The 17,977-nt window shown below is 42.3% G+C and overlaps 1 protein-coding gene across 2 annotated transcripts in view; it reads right to left on the reverse strand.

The window, feature by feature from the left end:
• Nucleotides 1–17,767, reverse strand: part of MED27 (mediator complex subunit 27) — an 80,878-nt gene extending 63,111 nt beyond the window's left edge. For both annotated transcript variants that reach the window (XM_025156065.3, NM_001277275.2), the window contains exons 1-2: nt 17,539–17,767; nt 15,051–15,195 (exon numbers count right to left, since the gene is read on the reverse strand). In XM_025156065.3, coding sequence (XP_025011833.1) covers nt 15,051–15,195; nt 17,539–17,744 — 351 coding nt within the window. In that variant the 5' untranslated portion in view covers nt 17,745–17,767. The remainder of the gene's footprint in view (nt 1–15,050; nt 15,196–17,538) is intronic.
• Nucleotides 17,768–17,977: the final 210 nt, after the last annotated feature.

Raw genomic sequence — 17,977 nt, forward strand, 5'->3', positions numbered from 1 at the left:
CATTAAAGAAAATAAAAGAGCAAGTAAAACTTATAAATGGTGCTGAGAGCTGAAGGCTCACTTCTGGCATGCTAAGCAAACAGGAACAATCGAAATCCACGGAGCAGTTTATAATTTATACTATTGAGCCTAATGCTTGGACAGTAAGGAAACACATGGCTCTGCAATATGGGGATTGCTCCATGAGATCCATCAGCACGGGGACACCGCTGTGATGTAGTAGCATTGGTTTATCTGGTTGTTGCAACAGTCACTGCAAACTGAACCGCATTGGTTTTGGACATTTAGAAAAAGTATTTATTAGTTCAGTGAGCTTGTACTCTTTGGTAAGACCATGGTTTACTTCAGTTTTTCTTGGACCAAGTTGCATAGTTCTGTGCAAATATATGCATGCAAACTGCCCAGCACCAGCAGCATCCCTCCTCCTGTCCTGTCCCCCTCCCCATAATCCCACATTGCTCGGAATGGCTGTGAGTGTCAGTTACTCAGTTCTACTTTTAGCTCCGCTTTAAATAAAAGTGCACTGAGCAAGAGCTGCATAATGAAGGCTCGCAACCACAGAGCTGGTACAGTCTGCAATTGGGCAGCATCACCAAGCTGTGGGGTTTTCAATTTCTGATCTTTCTGGCAGACTTATTTAACTAGGTAGAACAAAAGCAACATTTGCCAAGGGAGGTTTCAATCCACACACTGGAGCAGACAAGCAGCTGGTTTCGGATGGAAGTCTCACTCCAGACCTGAGGACATGCTCAGAGCCAACTGACTTGCAGCATGGGCAGCTCTTCCAGCCAATCTTCAGTGGAGTCAGAGGGCAGAAATGCAGCAGCAGCAGGACACCGATCAGCAAGAAAGCCAACCAGTTTAATTTCCATCAAAGGAGAAAGATAAATAGATTACATAGAGAAAAATACATTAATCACAAAACTCTCCATAGTTCACATCTTCTGAAATATACAGGGCATAAGATGGGCAGCATTCTGAAAGGATTCAGCATTAAAGCACAGCTGACAGCACTTCTGTCTAGTCTGTAGAAGAAGCATGAAGGCACAAGTTTGTTACTGCTCTCAGTCAGCAACCAAAATGATTGTTCCTTAAAGTAACTCATCTAAGGAATTCAGAAGACATTTCTCTTCTGGAGCTGATTGCACAACAAGCATTAGAGCAGAACCTGCAGAGCAATGCCCAGCACACGGTCATAGCACTGTGCCTACCATAACAGCTGCCACCAGCACTGCTCCTCCCAAGAAAGCAAGTGATTATGCTTGATTAAGTACCTATTTTGCTCAAATACTCGAATTTTTCTTTCCTTTTCCTAATTTTATGTTGGCATAACATAACATGACAGCTCTTATATTAAATTGTTTTCATTGACAACGGCATCCTGCTGGCAGGACTACCAAACTCAGGAAAGAACTCTGTGATTTGAAGGGAAAATGAGGGAAAAAAAGCATAAATTAAAATAAGCATTGTACTATCGTATTCTTAGTGATCGTTTGCTGCTTTTTGTTTTGTTCTTTAAACCTTGCAAGCTTCCTTCCACAAAGCAGCATTCTCTCATAACATGATGACTCCCTGAAATCTGTGAGCTTCATGAACAGACGACATACGCCTGCTTTCAACCTCTTTGAAGTCCTCAGGTCCAGCCAAGCACATCCTTCACTTACTGCTGTATGTCAGTACCTATTTTTAAAGCAGGTCATGGATGCTTACAGAAAAGCTACAGATCCTTGATTCCTATACATACAGGAATGACTACATATTACAAGGTAGAACATAGGAAAATGCACTAAGGACAGTACTTGGTGAGCTAATGTAGACTCTTGGAATTCTACAACAAATAATATCAGTAAAGTGGTTGATATCCCACCCAACTGATACTTTTGAGAAGTGGTTTTTATTAAGGGTCACCTTTGAGCCTAACAAAACCCTCACTGTGGCATGACCACGGGCGTATCATCATCAGATACACAATGCAGTATCCTCTGATCCAGGAAAGGTTTCCCTGCTATTCACATCTACTCCACTTTAACACCCTCTCTCCTTTGTTGCTCTATGAAAGACCCACACAGAAGAGTAAGCTTATCTGTACAGTAACATAAAACAAATCATCACGAGGGATGAAAACCTCTAAGAATCACAAACACATTTTGGTTTATCAAATGAAATCAGCTTTTTCTCCATCAATTCCTCTTCCACATCAGGATTCTTTTGGCATTATATCCAAGCCCCTGCATGTCCCACATCCCTGCTTTTACTTTGTGCAGGCTGCTATGGCAAAGCAGTCATCTTGTTTGTGATGCAAAACTTAACAAGAAATGTATTCACGTCTCTATGCACGTATGTCTTCCATGCCTTTTACATGGAAATCTGGCTTTGAAACAGCACATTTACCAAGCAGTATTCCAAACCTGCCTTGCCACTACAGACAACTGTGTAATACCAGGCTGTGACATAAATGGATGTTCTTCTGATTCTTCACAATCATACGTTTCCACTCCCTTTTCCACCAGTGTGCATTTTAAAGGGACAATCCTCTACAAGAAAGGGATTTGTTTCTTCTATTTACATGGAGCGTAGCAGTCCTTCCATCCACTTCCCACCTTCCAGAAGGAAGGGATCAGTTTGGAGGACAGCAACTAACCAGTTCCCTTATTGACAAGGCAAAGCAGGCTCATTGACCTGTGCCCTTTATGTATTGATGCGCTAGCTGAGTAAATTAAGGCGTACGGGGGAAAGCAAAGAGCATCAGAAGCGGGTATAGGACTCAGAAAAGCATAGCAGCAATTTTGTATCTTCTTCAATCTTCCTGAAATGTGATTACAGTTGACCTTTAAATCTAGTGGATCAACCAATCAATTCTGCTGAACAACCCCGTATGTGATCTAAGAGCATCCCTTTACTTAAAAAAGGAACTTTCAGTGGTTGCCTGGCATAGTCATTTTGTTTTGCTGTAAAAGTTACTAAGATTTGTCTCAATTGATTTTACTTGCAAGAAAAACACAACATCAGAAAGTGCAGCATCAGCAGACACTAAAGGTCTTTGCTTCTCACAGGATGAATGCAATATCAATAGTTATTAGGATGTATTCATACAAGGTACACAAGAGGGATGGAGAGAAGATGCCAGTAATCTCAGTTAATCCTAACACAACCCCGACTCAGGTTCCTTAGACTGTGGGAAAAAAGATTCAAGGAAAGTGATAAACGTTCCAAAGTATTTACCAGGCAAAATGCTGAACTTGGAATGGAAAACATATTTAACAGCTCTTTAAGTAGCAAAGCTTTTGTGTCGTGCTAGATGTCAGGTTTTATTTCAGCTGATAAAATGTGCCTTAACAGATAACCCAAGAGAGGCTTCAGGAAAGTATTAGTCCACAGCAGGCTCAGAAGCGAGATAGCAACCAACAGCGACCTGCTCCTCACACAGCAGTCTGTCTGATTACTCCAAGCACTCATTCTGGAGCACAATTATCTGACAGATGGGAAAACAAAGCCATGCACAATGAAGTGAGCTGTGAAATTCATCCAGCAAGCCACAAAGAAAGGGAAGGAGAGGGCAACTCCAGTCATTCCCGTGCCATTAGCAGCACTGCTGCTCTCGAAACCATCACCTTTCCCATCAGGAATGACACACACCATCTTAACACGTGTTCACACTGCCCACGAGACAGCAAAGTCTTTCATGCAGAAAGTTCCTAACTGCACTCCACATTCCACGTTAGGATCTCACAACAGAGCTTACCCATCAGTCCTGAGATCTCCAAAGTTTCTATACTCAGCTCTGGGAGATGTCCCCATCCCCCCCCCCCATTGCAGCCAACCAGTGGGGGGTGGGGGGCACAAGGAAAAAAAAGCAAACTGAAAATGTGACATTGAAAATTCTGAAAATACTGAAAATACAAGATCTGACTCCAGCGTAAAACTGAAGCATAAGGCGAGCCAGAGAACTTGCTAAGGCTGAGTGCACAGATAACTGCAGAGAAAACTCTAAATAGAACCCAGCTGAAAGCATATGGGCAGGGCAGGGAACATTAGAATGAAAACCTGAGCGATGGTAAAACACACAGCAATGTTTTTTCCTTAAAAGCCATGCAGGGACAGAAACATATATCCAACCACAATAGGAGATAACCCTGGGAAGAGAGAGAAGCTATTGCTCTTTGAATGCAGCTTATGTGATGTAAAAATGGCATTTTCTCTGAATGAAGAAATATTTTAACACAAAGAAAAGCCAACTTCTGAACTAAGGCCCAGCCCGGCAACACTGCTGTAGCTGAGAATGTCATGATTTCCATCAGAAAACTCTTTTGCAGAGATCAGGAACAGCTGTCTCAAACCAAATTAGACTAAAACTGGAAACAAGCTGTCAAGACCTCAAAAATACGTTTTCCTTCATAGAAGAATGTCTTTAATTCAGCTGTTTTAGTGGTGGTCAGCCAAAAGAGGGAAGTAAAGTCACACTCTGAGATTCCAAATGCTGTTGCAAAGACACTCCTTTTAAAACCGAGTTGCTCTTTATGTAGATTTATTCCTTTGAGCATTTGGAATAGGAAAAATGTCAAACAGCTCATATCACAGATTCCTGAATATTTTCAAACCATGGGCAGCTTCAAACAGTTTAAAAGACACCGGAGGACTCTTTCTGCTCTAGTCCACAATCGTGGTGTTTTTCAGTAGCAGTAACAGAATGCTGCAATAAGGAAAATAGAATAAATTGCTGTTGACACGAGAAGATTAACATAGTTCACTTGAACCCACCATTTGTGAATAATAGCACATGGGCACAGTTTCTTTTCACGCATGCCTGCTGATCCTGGGAGGCTTTCAGTGAGTATTTTCAACATCGATTTCCACAGGAATTGCAGTTTCATATAATGAGAAGTAAACACATCTATTTTAGGATATGCTGTAAAATGTCACATCTAGATATAATTAATTTGTGTCTAATAGCCCACAAAACGTATAGAGCACCTATAACACTATGTCACTGCCAGTTACAGAAGCTTGGAGAATTCAAACACAACAGGCAAATTAATCAAGCCTGGTGGGGGCTTTCAATACAACTTCATTCTGAAGCATAAATCTGAATATCAAAGACCACTACGACTTTATCACATGCCGTAAGATGTAGCTGGTGGACTTGGCTTTCCAACCAAAGCTAAAGTAATACTGAAAATATCCTTAGCATTTCAGCATGCTCATCACTTTCTGTACAATGATGTACACTAATTCCACCCAATAAGTATTTTAGTTATCACTATCAGCTTGTCAGTATACGTCCTTCTGAAGAGCAGCTATCTGAGAGCAAGCCAATTATTAGCATGTATTAGAAAAAAAGCACACTCCAAGAAATGCATTTTTAGCTAAGACACCAGACAAGCACACAGCTACAGCCACAAGCCATTTCAGCTTGCCCACCTGCCTTGCTTTAGGCATCTAACTCAAGAACCTAGAGCCGCAGCAAATTCAGCAGAGCACCGGAGCATGACTGAACTTCACACTCAGCCAAGAGCCCCGCAACAGAGCACAACAGGGGAACACTGCTCAGCATATAGAACCTTCTGATCCTTCTGTGAAAAGATCAAGAAGGTAAAAGACGAGCAGCCGGTACAGTCAATCAGCTTTCAGTAGATCTTTCATTAATCCAGAGGACATCCTTTTCTAGGTATACTGTAACTGAACAAATGTCAGTGGCTCAAACATTTTATTCAGTTTTGTTTCCTGTGCAAATGGAAACCTTACAGCCAGGACATTTAAAAAAGAGATAAAATAAATTGCTACATGCTCGGGCTAATCTTACACTGACACAGAAGCTGATAACACGTGCTGATAAGCCCTCTCCATCTTCAGGACTATACAGCTCTAACTGATTTAAATGCCACCTTATGCCAATGAGAGGTATCAGATCCAAAAGGAGTTAGGAGCAGCAGCTCACAGTGCCACATCCATATTCTCATGTACCTTCTAGTCTCTGTCTCCCAGCCCCAAAGCGCTCTGCTGTGGGGCTACACAAAGTTCTACAAGGTTAAGGGATGCTGCCATAACCACAGAACAAGCCTGACAGTAGTTCCTAAGCTACAGTGCCAACCACCACATTCAGAGTATTGTTCTTCCATGTTTCTGCTCATAGCCAACTGATGATAGAAGAATATAATTGCAGTAGGAAATAAATAAATAAATAAAGCTCATTTCTATAGAAGCAGCACTTTACAACAGACGTGAAGTCAGCTCTTGTTTTTCTACAGGAGTCATTCATCAGAGCTCTCTCACAAAGCAGCACAGCAGCCTGATGCACAGAACTGAAGCACCTCTCACAGCCTGGTCAGGAACCTGACCAGATTTGAAACAAGAAGTTCACTTGCAAAAGCAGACAACTGTTTTTCAAGGATCACTATGGACTCCTTGGGTTACACATCTCCATTATTAGCAGTCCAGCAGTAACTCCCCCCCAAAAAATTGCTGTCATATTTTTGCCAAACATACATTTCCATGAGGTGGTATCCAAACTGCACTGATTATGCACAGCTCCTTCCACAGACCAGCCTCACATTTATTTGCTTTCAGGTGACTTCCATGTTCTGTAGCCCAGTTCTTTGCAGTACCTGATTAAGATACAGCTGGGTAGAACTGAGCACTGCTTATGTGGAATTCAAAGAGCTAAGTCACTCTGTGAACTTTCTGAGGGGACCGACTTCAGTAACTCTGAAAGAGAAATCCAAAAGAGATTAGAGAGGTGAGGGCAGTTCTACATAAAAATAAATAAATAACAGACACACCAAAAGATCTGACAACAACAATAGCGGAGAGCAACAGGGTGACATCATTAAAATTCTGTTTTGCTTGATTTCCTTTAGAAGCTATAAAAAAAGCTTTTCCATATAAAGAACGCCAACGGGATGTTTATCAGCTCTATCAGTTATTTTATATTAGTACTCATATCCCTTGAATACCCTTCATATGAAGGTCCCCAAGCACTTTATAAACATCTCTAATTTGACTCAGAGAAAGCGAAAGACAGCTTCCTTAGGGAGATGAGGACCCAACACGGTTACAGTTCCTACCTGTGGGCTGTGATGGAGCATGCCAGAATGACCACACAATAAAACCCTACACCCTAATTCAGAGGAACCACCAATAGCGGGGCCAGACCTCAAGAGATGCTTGAGTCAAATCACTGGCACATCTTACTTTTTTAGGTAGCATTAGATTATGGTTTTCTGAGACAGTTTAAGCCAAACAAGTATTTGAGCAAACACGTAAAAAGGTGGGGGGGTTACAAAGGATAAAAAGCCACAGAATTTCACACGTGATAAAATCTGTTTGTTGGGAGTTTTTGTGCAATCTCTCTGCTGGGACAATTAGAGAGACTGAAATCTGTGCCACCCAGAGGAGGGCAGGCAGGTGTCTGCAGCAGCGAGTTGGTCAGAGCCATAGGGAGGGCTCACAAACAAAATTCAGAGCAGTGCTGGCTCTGAGGGTTGCTTATAATGCTCCTCTTCTTCTGCAGTCCAACATATTCTTCAATTAATCCCTATACAACACGGATTACGAGTGATACTTGTGTTTCTCAACTTTTAAATGTCTAAATGTTCTAAAGCCTTTTATTTCAGTCTTATGTTTGTACCATGACGTTCACCTATATGCTGCATTGCTGTGCCTGTGCACGGCTTATTTTTATTGGAAGTCTGTTATTAATATTAGAAATGCAGTCTTAACCTGTTGGGTTTGATGACAGCATTATAGAGCTCAGAAGGGAAAAAGCGATCGCTGCTTTGCACATCAGGCATCTCAGTCACAACTCAGTCACCCAATGGGAATGGGCTCAAGAGCTCCTGCAGAGGGAAAAGGCAGTTATGGGAGCAAGAGCTGTGAGTGGGCAGCAGCGTTTTGGTTAAAATAAAGCAGCATCAATCATTTCCATCCTGAAATAGGCTAACAGCTAGAACATTAATACTTAGCAAAGAAACAGGAGAAAAATACTCATTAGCAAATAAAGGTGTTGCAAAGCATTAAGTAATTCCCACCAGCTGACAAGGGGGCTGTGATTTATAACAGTGTGTATTGATATATCACTTCCCATAATTAGGAAAAGTGAGACCAGTACTGCTTACAGCATTATTTTGATTAGAGCCCTGAAAAATACGTCGATTAACAACAAGCACCAGGCACAATAGCCAACACCTTATCATACTCTCAGGGTGTTTCAGATGTGAAACAAAGTACTGTAGCAGTACACAGTAAGGAAGGCAAATTCCATACATATAAATCCTATCCCACAGTGGCATCCTAGTATCAATTATCACAATTTTAAGTCTGGGAAGATCACAGGCACAAGCCGTCAAAACCATGCAACAAAACAAGCCAGAATCAAAGGCTAATCAAGTCTTTCTTTTAAAGTGACAAGTAAGTGATTGCTACTCTTCTCTTCCCGAGGTAACAAAACTAACCTCACTCAATCTACTGGAATGCCCACAAAGTCCAAATAACCTCCTCCTAACAAGGAGATGGGTGCAACAGTGTTAGCCACCGTCAGTGCTCCCAGATGCAGCTTTGGGAAGCACTTCTGGGCACAATCAAACCTAGAGGCAATTTTGAAACTCATAACCTTTTCCACTGTTTTTTCCATGGATACTTTGCACACCGCCTGAATTTTCCACTCTCCTATTTTCTGGTCACTAAAAATCAACCCTGCAACAATAAAGTTTAACATTAATCATGCAGACAGCTGACTAATAATTAATAACCATGGCAGCTGGAGACAAAGAGGTAACCACCTGTTGCCTTGTCATTTAAAAATAAAGAATAAAAAACCATTAACGTGGTTGTCAATAACAAAGGCATTTCACCAAAACATTTGCCTAACATTGCATGAAATTAAAGCCCATAAATGGCATTCTTCCAGAGGGACAGGCAACCATTAGTCACTAACTGTATAATACTTGGCACTTATAATGCATTAATGCATTTCTGCCCAAAGAACCCAACACACTCGAGACACATTTAGACCAGAAACTCCCAAGAAGTAGGTTAAATATTACTATTCAATTCTAAACATAAGAAAAATGAGGCACCAAAAAAATCTCTCATCCCGCTCAAGGTTACAATAACAATTAATAAGAAAGGCAAGAATAGAACCCAAGCAGCCCAGCTCCTATTTTGTGCTCTGTACAAGGAGACCCCAGGATGTCACCAGGACATGCATGGTGCATTTCTCCAGTGCCAGGAATACAAACACCAATGGCTTATCTACACTACAGGCAATCCAGAAGAGCCCCTGCATTCCAGTCCCTCTATGATGCACTGATTTTGCACCTATAAACAAACTGAGATGTGCAGCACTAACATCGTTGTTGGGAAAAACGTATAAGCAGCTGTTCAGTTTCAACTGAAATCTTATTCTTTCCATTTCAGTCCCTCTGTAAGCAAACCAAGGGATTTTGCTTTGCCCTGAGTCACTGCTTCACAGCTCCCATCCGCTGAGAGCTGAAGCTGCAGCACACACCCTCCTGCTCCCACCCAGCACACAGGTGCTCTTCAGAAGTAACCTCGGGAAGCAATGGGTGAGAAGAGGATGCAGTCACTGTGACACCATTTCTGCCAACACCACACATTTGTCACTGCCATTACAGCATGCTTGGAAACAACTCCCAGTTTGGGTGGATGAAATCTCAGCAGAAAAAGCTGAACCTTCATACAACACTATGTCAGAACATCACAACGCCACGTTTTTATAGAATAAAGTCCTGAAAGGACAAAACCTTGGCTGTCTGCCTGAACTCCCAACCAACTGCCAACACAATAACTCAGTTACACTGTCCATGCTACTGTAAAACTACATTAAATTCACAATGTTTGAGCGCATCCAGAAATGAAAATTAATGTTCCCTGGAACGAGCACTTCATTTTACAATCAGGAAGAACAAAAAAAAAAAAAAGATATTGCTTCAACGTTGTTCCTTTAGTCTTATGGTTAGCATTTAATGGTATTTATTGTCATCAAGCTCAATATTTGTGTCTAATCAATACTAAGCCACCAAGTGCAGCCCAGCAAGTCTGGACTTTCTCTACAGGCTCTATTGATTTTTTTTTCTTTTTTGAGACCTCCAACAAACACAATTTATACCAATAATCTATCAGAGAACATATCAAGATAATTTAATGATCAAAAACTGTAGGTTCCTTTTTTCTTTTGTCATGTGACTGAAAATCATTTTAACTCATTAACGGTAATTATCTCAACAGTTCAATTTTACATTCACGTAAAACAACAGGAAGCTACTAAGTAACAATCTGAAATCCAAATATTTTCGAGATGTATTTTCAGCTGCATACAAACAGCAATATCTTTCTCTAGGTTTGTATTTATCATTGCATAACTTCCAAATAAATGCATGACAACTGCTCGCTTCTGCTCTCTCGCAATATTTACAGCATCTCTGATAAGTCTGTGGAAGTTTCCATACCACATCATGATGATAACATCCAACATCAAACCCTCTATTCAAATACATCCATGGACATTGGTGCAAATTCCTGAAGTGCTGGAATGTAAGAAGAGTAAATTGAAGGATGCAACATACGTTTGCCCAGCTCAGTGGTGCTGCCAACAATGTACCTCAACGAATTAAAGGCAAGGACAAATGTTAACATAACGCGATCTGTTCAAGATGACCACTGCTCTATAATTTCCCTTCTTTGGGCTACTGTTAATAGTATGCCTTGGGAGTCTGAAAAGAAACCACATCCCACCAAGGAAAAAAAAAACAGAGAAGATGCAGAAGATCTTCAGTAGTGGGTCAGGACACTGCAATTACTCAGCAGCTCAGAGAAGACTTGGTTTGCTGCTGTCCAACAAGCTCAATGTTTTGTAATGCTGGTAGAAAGAGCAATTCTGGGGAGCTGGGCAGTTGATTCATTTTGAGTGTTCACTTCAAATAAAAATAAAAATTAAAAAAAAAAAACCAACAAATAAGCAACAAATCTATACTAGTGATTACATCTCAAATGCTGAGCGTAAGCTATTTGGCAGCACCCCCTAAGAGAGGGGGAACCTGCCCTATAGAACACCTGCCCAGCTCAGTGAGCAGAGCATGCTGTACATGTGCTGTTCCACTGCAGTCAAAGGGAATGAACACCTTAACAGACAATGCCTCGGGCATGCACAGGGCGAGGGTATACAAATGCTCTGCCAAGGGCAAAGAGGGTGAACAAATATACACTACAGGCAATAAATAACCTCGTTAAAGCAGCAGTTCTTCCCTTTCTGAAAGCATGAGTTCAAACTCCTGGATCCCAAAACCCTGCATCTACCCTAACTGCTAGCATCACCATAGCTGGATCAGACAGCCACAGCAGCATGAGCTCATTAAATGTTTTATATTTGGGCTATGTACATTATATTGCTTTAATCCCATCATCAATAATTACATTCCTGCCCAGAAAACCCTTTGTTTCCCTCAAAGCTTTCCTCGACTTCTATCAGAATGGCAGAAGGAAGCAGCTGGCAACAGAAGTCAGCATCACCACACAGGGCAGTAAAGGTAAGCAGGACCAGGGCACACACACAGCCAGAATCTCTTCCCACTGTCACCTCAGACATAACTCAAACCACAGAACACCTTCGCCACATTACCCATCCAAAACAACAGCTCCGTTTTGTCTCATCTCACATTGCATCTTCAGCATTATATTAGAGGGCACATAAAGATTCTTCTGAGTAACAGTACTTGCATCGTGATGAAGAAAATGTCATTTCTTAAATAAAATTGTAGAGGAGAAAAAAAAATAAATCTATGAAGACCTGAGTACTGTTCCAAGGCTACTACGTGCTTCTGCACACCCACAGCCACAGTAACTTACCTGCATGATTTCTACAAAAGCAAAGACAAAACCACTTAGCTCTTGCACTAAGATGACTTTAAACTTTCCATGTTTATGTCAGCACTGGTTTTTAAGCTCTGTTAAACACCTGGAAAGGGAAAGTTGTACAGCTGTTTGTATGTGTACTTAATGCTCTTCACAAGCTGTTGAGTTCCCAAACAGCTGCTTCTGTTATACGAATGACTTCACCATCTGCAAAACTATTGGATAAACTACAGTAAGTAAATATCAGGATAGCAGGTGCTAATAAATAACAAGAGCTGCCAGGATAACACAGTTCTGTAGGGAAAAAGTCAGTGAACACCATTTTCACTATACTTCCCAACATGGCTACTTAATCCTAAAAGCTTGGCCTTGCCCCCCAAACCCACCCAACAGCGGGTATTCATTTGACCCAACATCAAAACAAAGCTTTTAGTCTCAAGAAATAACTACTGCAACAGTTTGGCAGTGCTGTTATCTAAAGAGCTTTGTGTGGATCAGGGTATTTGGAAAGCTACTGTTACTATATTAACAGAGAACTGGCCACAGCTGTATCTTCCAAAGCAGATATACTGATACAAATGGACACAAGAAATATCTCAGCTTTTAACCAGACTAGGATAGGAAATGCTGATTTACTTATTTTTTGAAATGCTGATTTACTTATTTTTTGAAATGCTCACCGTTTCAGGTCTCTAATTGTTCTTTCAGCTTTCAATAAAATAAATAATTAACAAAGAATGCAGCAAAGCCATCCCCCCCCCCCAAAAACATACAGTACTTTGATATACCAAGCAATCATTCCCTTCTCATGAGATAGCCCAGCTATTGTTACTGACCTTACTTATTGCAAGCTGCTTTATTACCACACTCCCACACTTTAAGAATAAACAAGAGGCACTGAAACACACAGTAGAAAGTGTGCATGTGTTCATTCCCCCTTTGTTTCATGGATGTCTTTTAGGACTTGCACCATAGCCCTGAAACTCTACTCCATCTATCCTCCCCTGGCAGCTGTGCGGCTACTCATGTCATCAGCAATGCATGAACAATCAGAGAGAGAGGAAAATGCCCTTATCTCAGCTCATCAAAAATACAAGCAAGCAAGCCACAAAGGGGTCAGAAATTAAAAATTAAATGTGTATTGACACAACACCGCATCTAAATTCTCCCTGCCAAGCAACAGAAAACATCAGGCACAAGTAATAACAACAAAAGGTGGTCAAAAGAGGTAATGAAATATCACTTATTCAAGAAGTGTTTTTAACAATTAAAAATTAAGCAGCAACCTATGCAAGCACCACGACAGCTCTCAATGCTAATGGCAGTATCCAGCTGTTAATATCTCCAACACAGGTAACACATCTGCTGTCAGGAACAAAGGCAACCTACTCCTGTCTGCTGGTTACTACAAACCTTAGAAAAGTAGCTAGTAAAATTCAGAATAACTCTTAGGTCAAAAGTAGTTAAATAGAAATTAAGCAGTCTGTTTTACTTCTGTTATAGAACTGAAATAAAAGGTAAATGAAAAGGGACCCAGGGAGGCTGTGGATGCCCCATCCCTGGAGGCACTCAAGGCCAGGCTGGATGTGGCTCTGGGCAGCCTGGTCTGGTGCTTGGCGACCCTGCACACAGCAGGGGGTTGAAACGAGATGGTCATTGTGGTCCTTTTCAACCCAGGCCATTCTGTAACACTCTTAATAAAAAAAAACTCCATTAGAATAACTCTACCAAAACTCTGATGATATCCTAAAGAAGTTTTCAAGTATAAATGTGAAGTGGTTTTGTCTGAAAGTAGCAAACTAATTATTTCTTCTTCAGTGCCAATAATTGGTTTGAGTAACAGCAAGAAAACTAAGCAAACAAGATACATTTCTCAACCACTAAAACTCCACTTCTCAGTTCCCTATTTGCCAACCAAGCCAAATTTCTTCAGGTGTTGAATTCTACTGATGGTAGCAGACATTAGCACATATTTGCATTCTGAAGAGCGACCATACAGATATATCGTGGAATTCATACAAACATCACTACAGCACTGTGTTTTAAGCCTGACTAACGTTAAATCAGCTGGCTCAGTTGTTGATAACAAGGATTTGCCTACCAAGTCCTTGTGTAGTCAGAAAGTCTTCCTTCCCCACGTACTGCAGTAAATAATTTAGAGTTGTTTCTTTTAATGCCCCTGCTATTTTCAGGTTTATTATTCTTGCTTCCTTCTGCTGCCTGGTACACAGCTGTTAAGAGCTACAGCTCTGGAATCTCTCACAAGTAACAACTGACAGGAATGAATCCATCTTTTATGTTTTGTAACAGATCAATACTACTTCAAAATGATTTTTAAGGGGAATCTTAAATACTAATGAGTTTCATTACTTCTATAAAAAGTAATACACAAATTGAAAAAAACTAGGATGGGAACAGGCAACCTGAAGCGTAATGATGCTCAGACAGGGATTAATATGATTGCCATAATGCAATGTTTACTTATTCAATAAAATCAGACGTGAGGAAAGGGATATTTTTGACCCTCCATGAGAACAGTATGTTCAGAACAAATACGTCTATCAGTTTCTATCCCTAGACATATTCAGCAAACAGTACTATTGAATCATTCTCACCAGAAGAAAGTTTCTCTCAACAATTCATTTTTAAAAGCATAACAAAGTACATTATCATTACCTGCAATTTCTTATTACATTACTTAAAAATACATTCCAATCCACAGTTTCTTTTAAAGTCAAGTTCACATAATGTTAATGACAGAAAATAGCACAGAAAGCCATTGATACTTCTGACAATGACAACTTCCCTCCCAGTTTCCTTTCTAGAAGTAAGTTTGGTAGGGGACAAACTCAACATCCTCTGCTTTAACATCCCACTGATTTCTGCTACAGTGTTTACTGACAGATACCATCTACTTCAGACAATGCTAAACAGATATCTCGGAAACTATGTTTCAGCTTGGGAATTAACACACCTCTTAGAAAAACAAGGGCCCAACCATGATGTTGTAGACAAGCCTCCTTAATTGCAACACAATTTTCACCCTTGAAAGTACATCCGGGTACACGTTGTGCTGGCCAAATTCATACTGTTTTGACGCTCTTATATACTGAGAGGTCTCCTGTATCACAGATCAGTCATTCCAGAGGAATATACAACTAAACTACGCTGATGTATTCCGTTACCTTATTTGACCATTTGTAGGCTTGAAGAAGTTGGCTGTAAAGAGGCGTTTTGTCCTGAACAGGATCCAGGCTCAGCAGTCCGCTGTTGTGCAAGGGATGGTTCTCAGATGGTTTACCAACCAGATTGCTCAGACGCTCCAGCTCACTGAAACACACAGGCGTGTTTTTAAGTCAGATTTGGAGATACACACAGCTGAGTTGTACAGTCCTCCTACAGAGACAGCAACCTTGTTTAAACTCTATTTTAATACCCATGAGTGTTTTAAATACTTGCCCAGTTTGATTAAAGAAATGTAATCACTGCCATTACCCAAACAGTTAGTCATAAAGCACACAGCTCCTAAGTAGAGAAAGCACAAACCAGGAGTCTGTAAGGCAGTCTGGAAAGAGTCAAACTATGGCACAACCTGCCTGCAAACACTTCCACCACCCAAGCCATTTTATGAGCAAAGCAGCCTTAGAAGCTACAGAACTGTGACTTGAAGCACTGGCTGCAATACTATAGGCTACCACAGAATTATCAAGCAGGCAGATGCCCTATTATTTCAATAAAGCACTGGAAATTGCTATGGTCCTCATGTAAGTATGCAGAAGAACTGGCATTGGTCCTAACCCTGGAGATGGTCCTGCAAAGTTTGTGGCTTCTCTAACCACACAGATGCATTCCAAGCTGTCAGGGCAAGGAAGCATCTTCTGTTTCTCATGAGCAACTAGTACACCTGTAGAAGTGTACAAAACACCCAGCTACAGCATAATAAGTACCATTTTTCCATGGGAAAAAAAAGCTCACTGTGAAAATGATCTATTATTACTTCATACACCTCATTTGTCAAACACTACATTTAAAAATAACAAGAGTTAAACATCTTTTAAAGCCTGCATTAATCAGCTGTAGAAGAAAGACTGGCTACTTTGGCCAGATATGAAGTGCAGTTTTTCCAGAGACACATCTAATCAAATGCCTTTCCCCTTGACTTGTGAACTTAAATCCTACTCTGATTGAACTGCAGAACTTCCACTAAAATAAAGAGTGGGACTTAGCTCCTTACGAAAGGGTGATTTATGACAATCTCGGTGAAAAAAAGTCCCAAATATCTCAGTCTGCATTTAAGGAAGTTAATACGAAATAAACAGCAGTGATTGGGAACTAACTGCACTTCCTCACCACAAAATTCTTCTTAATTAATCATGGTTTCCTCAAGTATCCATGGCCTCTATTCTTTCTAAGTCTCTTGTGTTGGGAACACTTTATATATATGCTTAATATTTCTTGACACGGGTATACAATAAAATAAACAAAATAATCATAGAATGGCCTGGGTTGAAAAGGACCACAATGACCATCTCATTTCAACCCCTGCTATGTGCAGGGTCGCCAACCAGCAGACCAGGCTGCCCAGAGCCACATCCAGCCTGGCCTTGAATGCCTGCAGGGATGGGGCATCCAGTGATCAATAAATCCATTAACTCGTGGAAAAGGGGGATGAAAAAGGAGCTTCACAGTGAAGCTACTCTCATCCCAGGTGTTAGGACAAGGACTAATTGCAAAGAGATGCTGAAGAACTGCACAACACTGAAACACTGGATGAGAAACTGCAGTGTAAAGAAGCATAACAGAGCACATGCGAAAATACAGGTCAGAACCTGTTGCTATCCATTATTGTTTGGAAGCAAGATGTTGGGGTTATACTAGTTAGTTCTTTAAAAAGCTACTGATAGAGACAAGGATGACCAAAGGGAGGGCACAGCTTCCATGCTGGGAACGATGAGGCCTCTTCAACAAAAAGGGATACAACAGGAGCCTATTAAGCTGCGAGCAACATCATTCATAAAAATGATTAATCACCTTCTTTCCTAATTAAAGGGAATCGGCAGGTAACAGGTTACGTTCATCAAGCACTACACGTTACAAAGCAGCAGGGCCTACCAGGCAGCTCTTCTGGCTCACAAGGCCCCAGACCCAACGCCTGCAGAGGCGGAGGACACCCCGTGCTCAGACACAGCCCCACAGCTGCAGCTCCTGCTGGGCCACCGCAGCCCCTGAGCCCTGTGGGGGTGCAGCACTGCCCGGGTGTTCCCCACATCAATGCTTCTGAAACGTACCGGCCTGCACTGAACGGCCGCGGTTCTGCACGTTAACCTCCCAGCTTTGGGTATAGCTTTGCATCACCTGGATGCTAACGATTACTCAAAGAAGTGCCTGCTTCTCGTTTTAACAGGAACAGAGGAAAGTCCTCCCGCCCTCAACAGCGCACACCTGGGCACGGCGCCTCGCAGCAAGACAACGTAGAGGCGAGCACCGCGAGCAGCACTCATCCCTTGGGAGCGAAGCACCCGGGAGAGGCACCGCACGCGGCTCTGGGAGGATCGACACACTGTTTTGCATTGCGCGTGGCCTAAAACTTGCCCTGGCTGCGGACGCGTCCCGCCGGAGGCGCTGCCCGCTCCCCCCGCCCGGCCCAGCCGTGCCCCCACAGCCGCCGCTCACCCCAAGTCGCGGCTGACGGAGTGCAGGCTCTCCTGGAAGGCGGCCACGAAGCCCTTCTCGCGGCCTTCCAGGGTCTCCTTGTTCCGCATCCCATCCTTCAGGCAGTCGAAGACCCGCGTCACGCTCGAACGCAGCGCCTGGATGGCGGCGATGGCCTGGGAGAAGGCCTCCAGGTTCACCCCGGGGCTCAGCACCCCCTCCGCCATCTTAGCCCGCACGGCTCCCTCCCTGCGCGGCCGACAGCAGCGCGGAGGCGCGGGGCACGCTGGGAAATGTAGTCCGGCAGCGGCCGCGCGGGGCATTCTGGGAAATGTAGTGCGGCGCGGCGCTCCCTGCCCCGGGTGGGGGTCAGGCGGCAGCCACAGGTGGTCGCTTTCAGAACCTTTTTGTATCGCCTGTTTGAAACAAGCAGCTGAGGAAACGTCTGCCCGGTGCTGGG

This window comes from Gallus gallus, chromosome 17 (assembly GCF_016699485.2).
Source record: "Gallus gallus isolate bGalGal1 chromosome 17, bGalGal1.mat.broiler.GRCg7b, whole genome shotgun sequence".
Classification (NCBI taxonomy): Eukaryota; Metazoa; Chordata; class Aves; order Galliformes; family Phasianidae; genus Gallus; species Gallus gallus.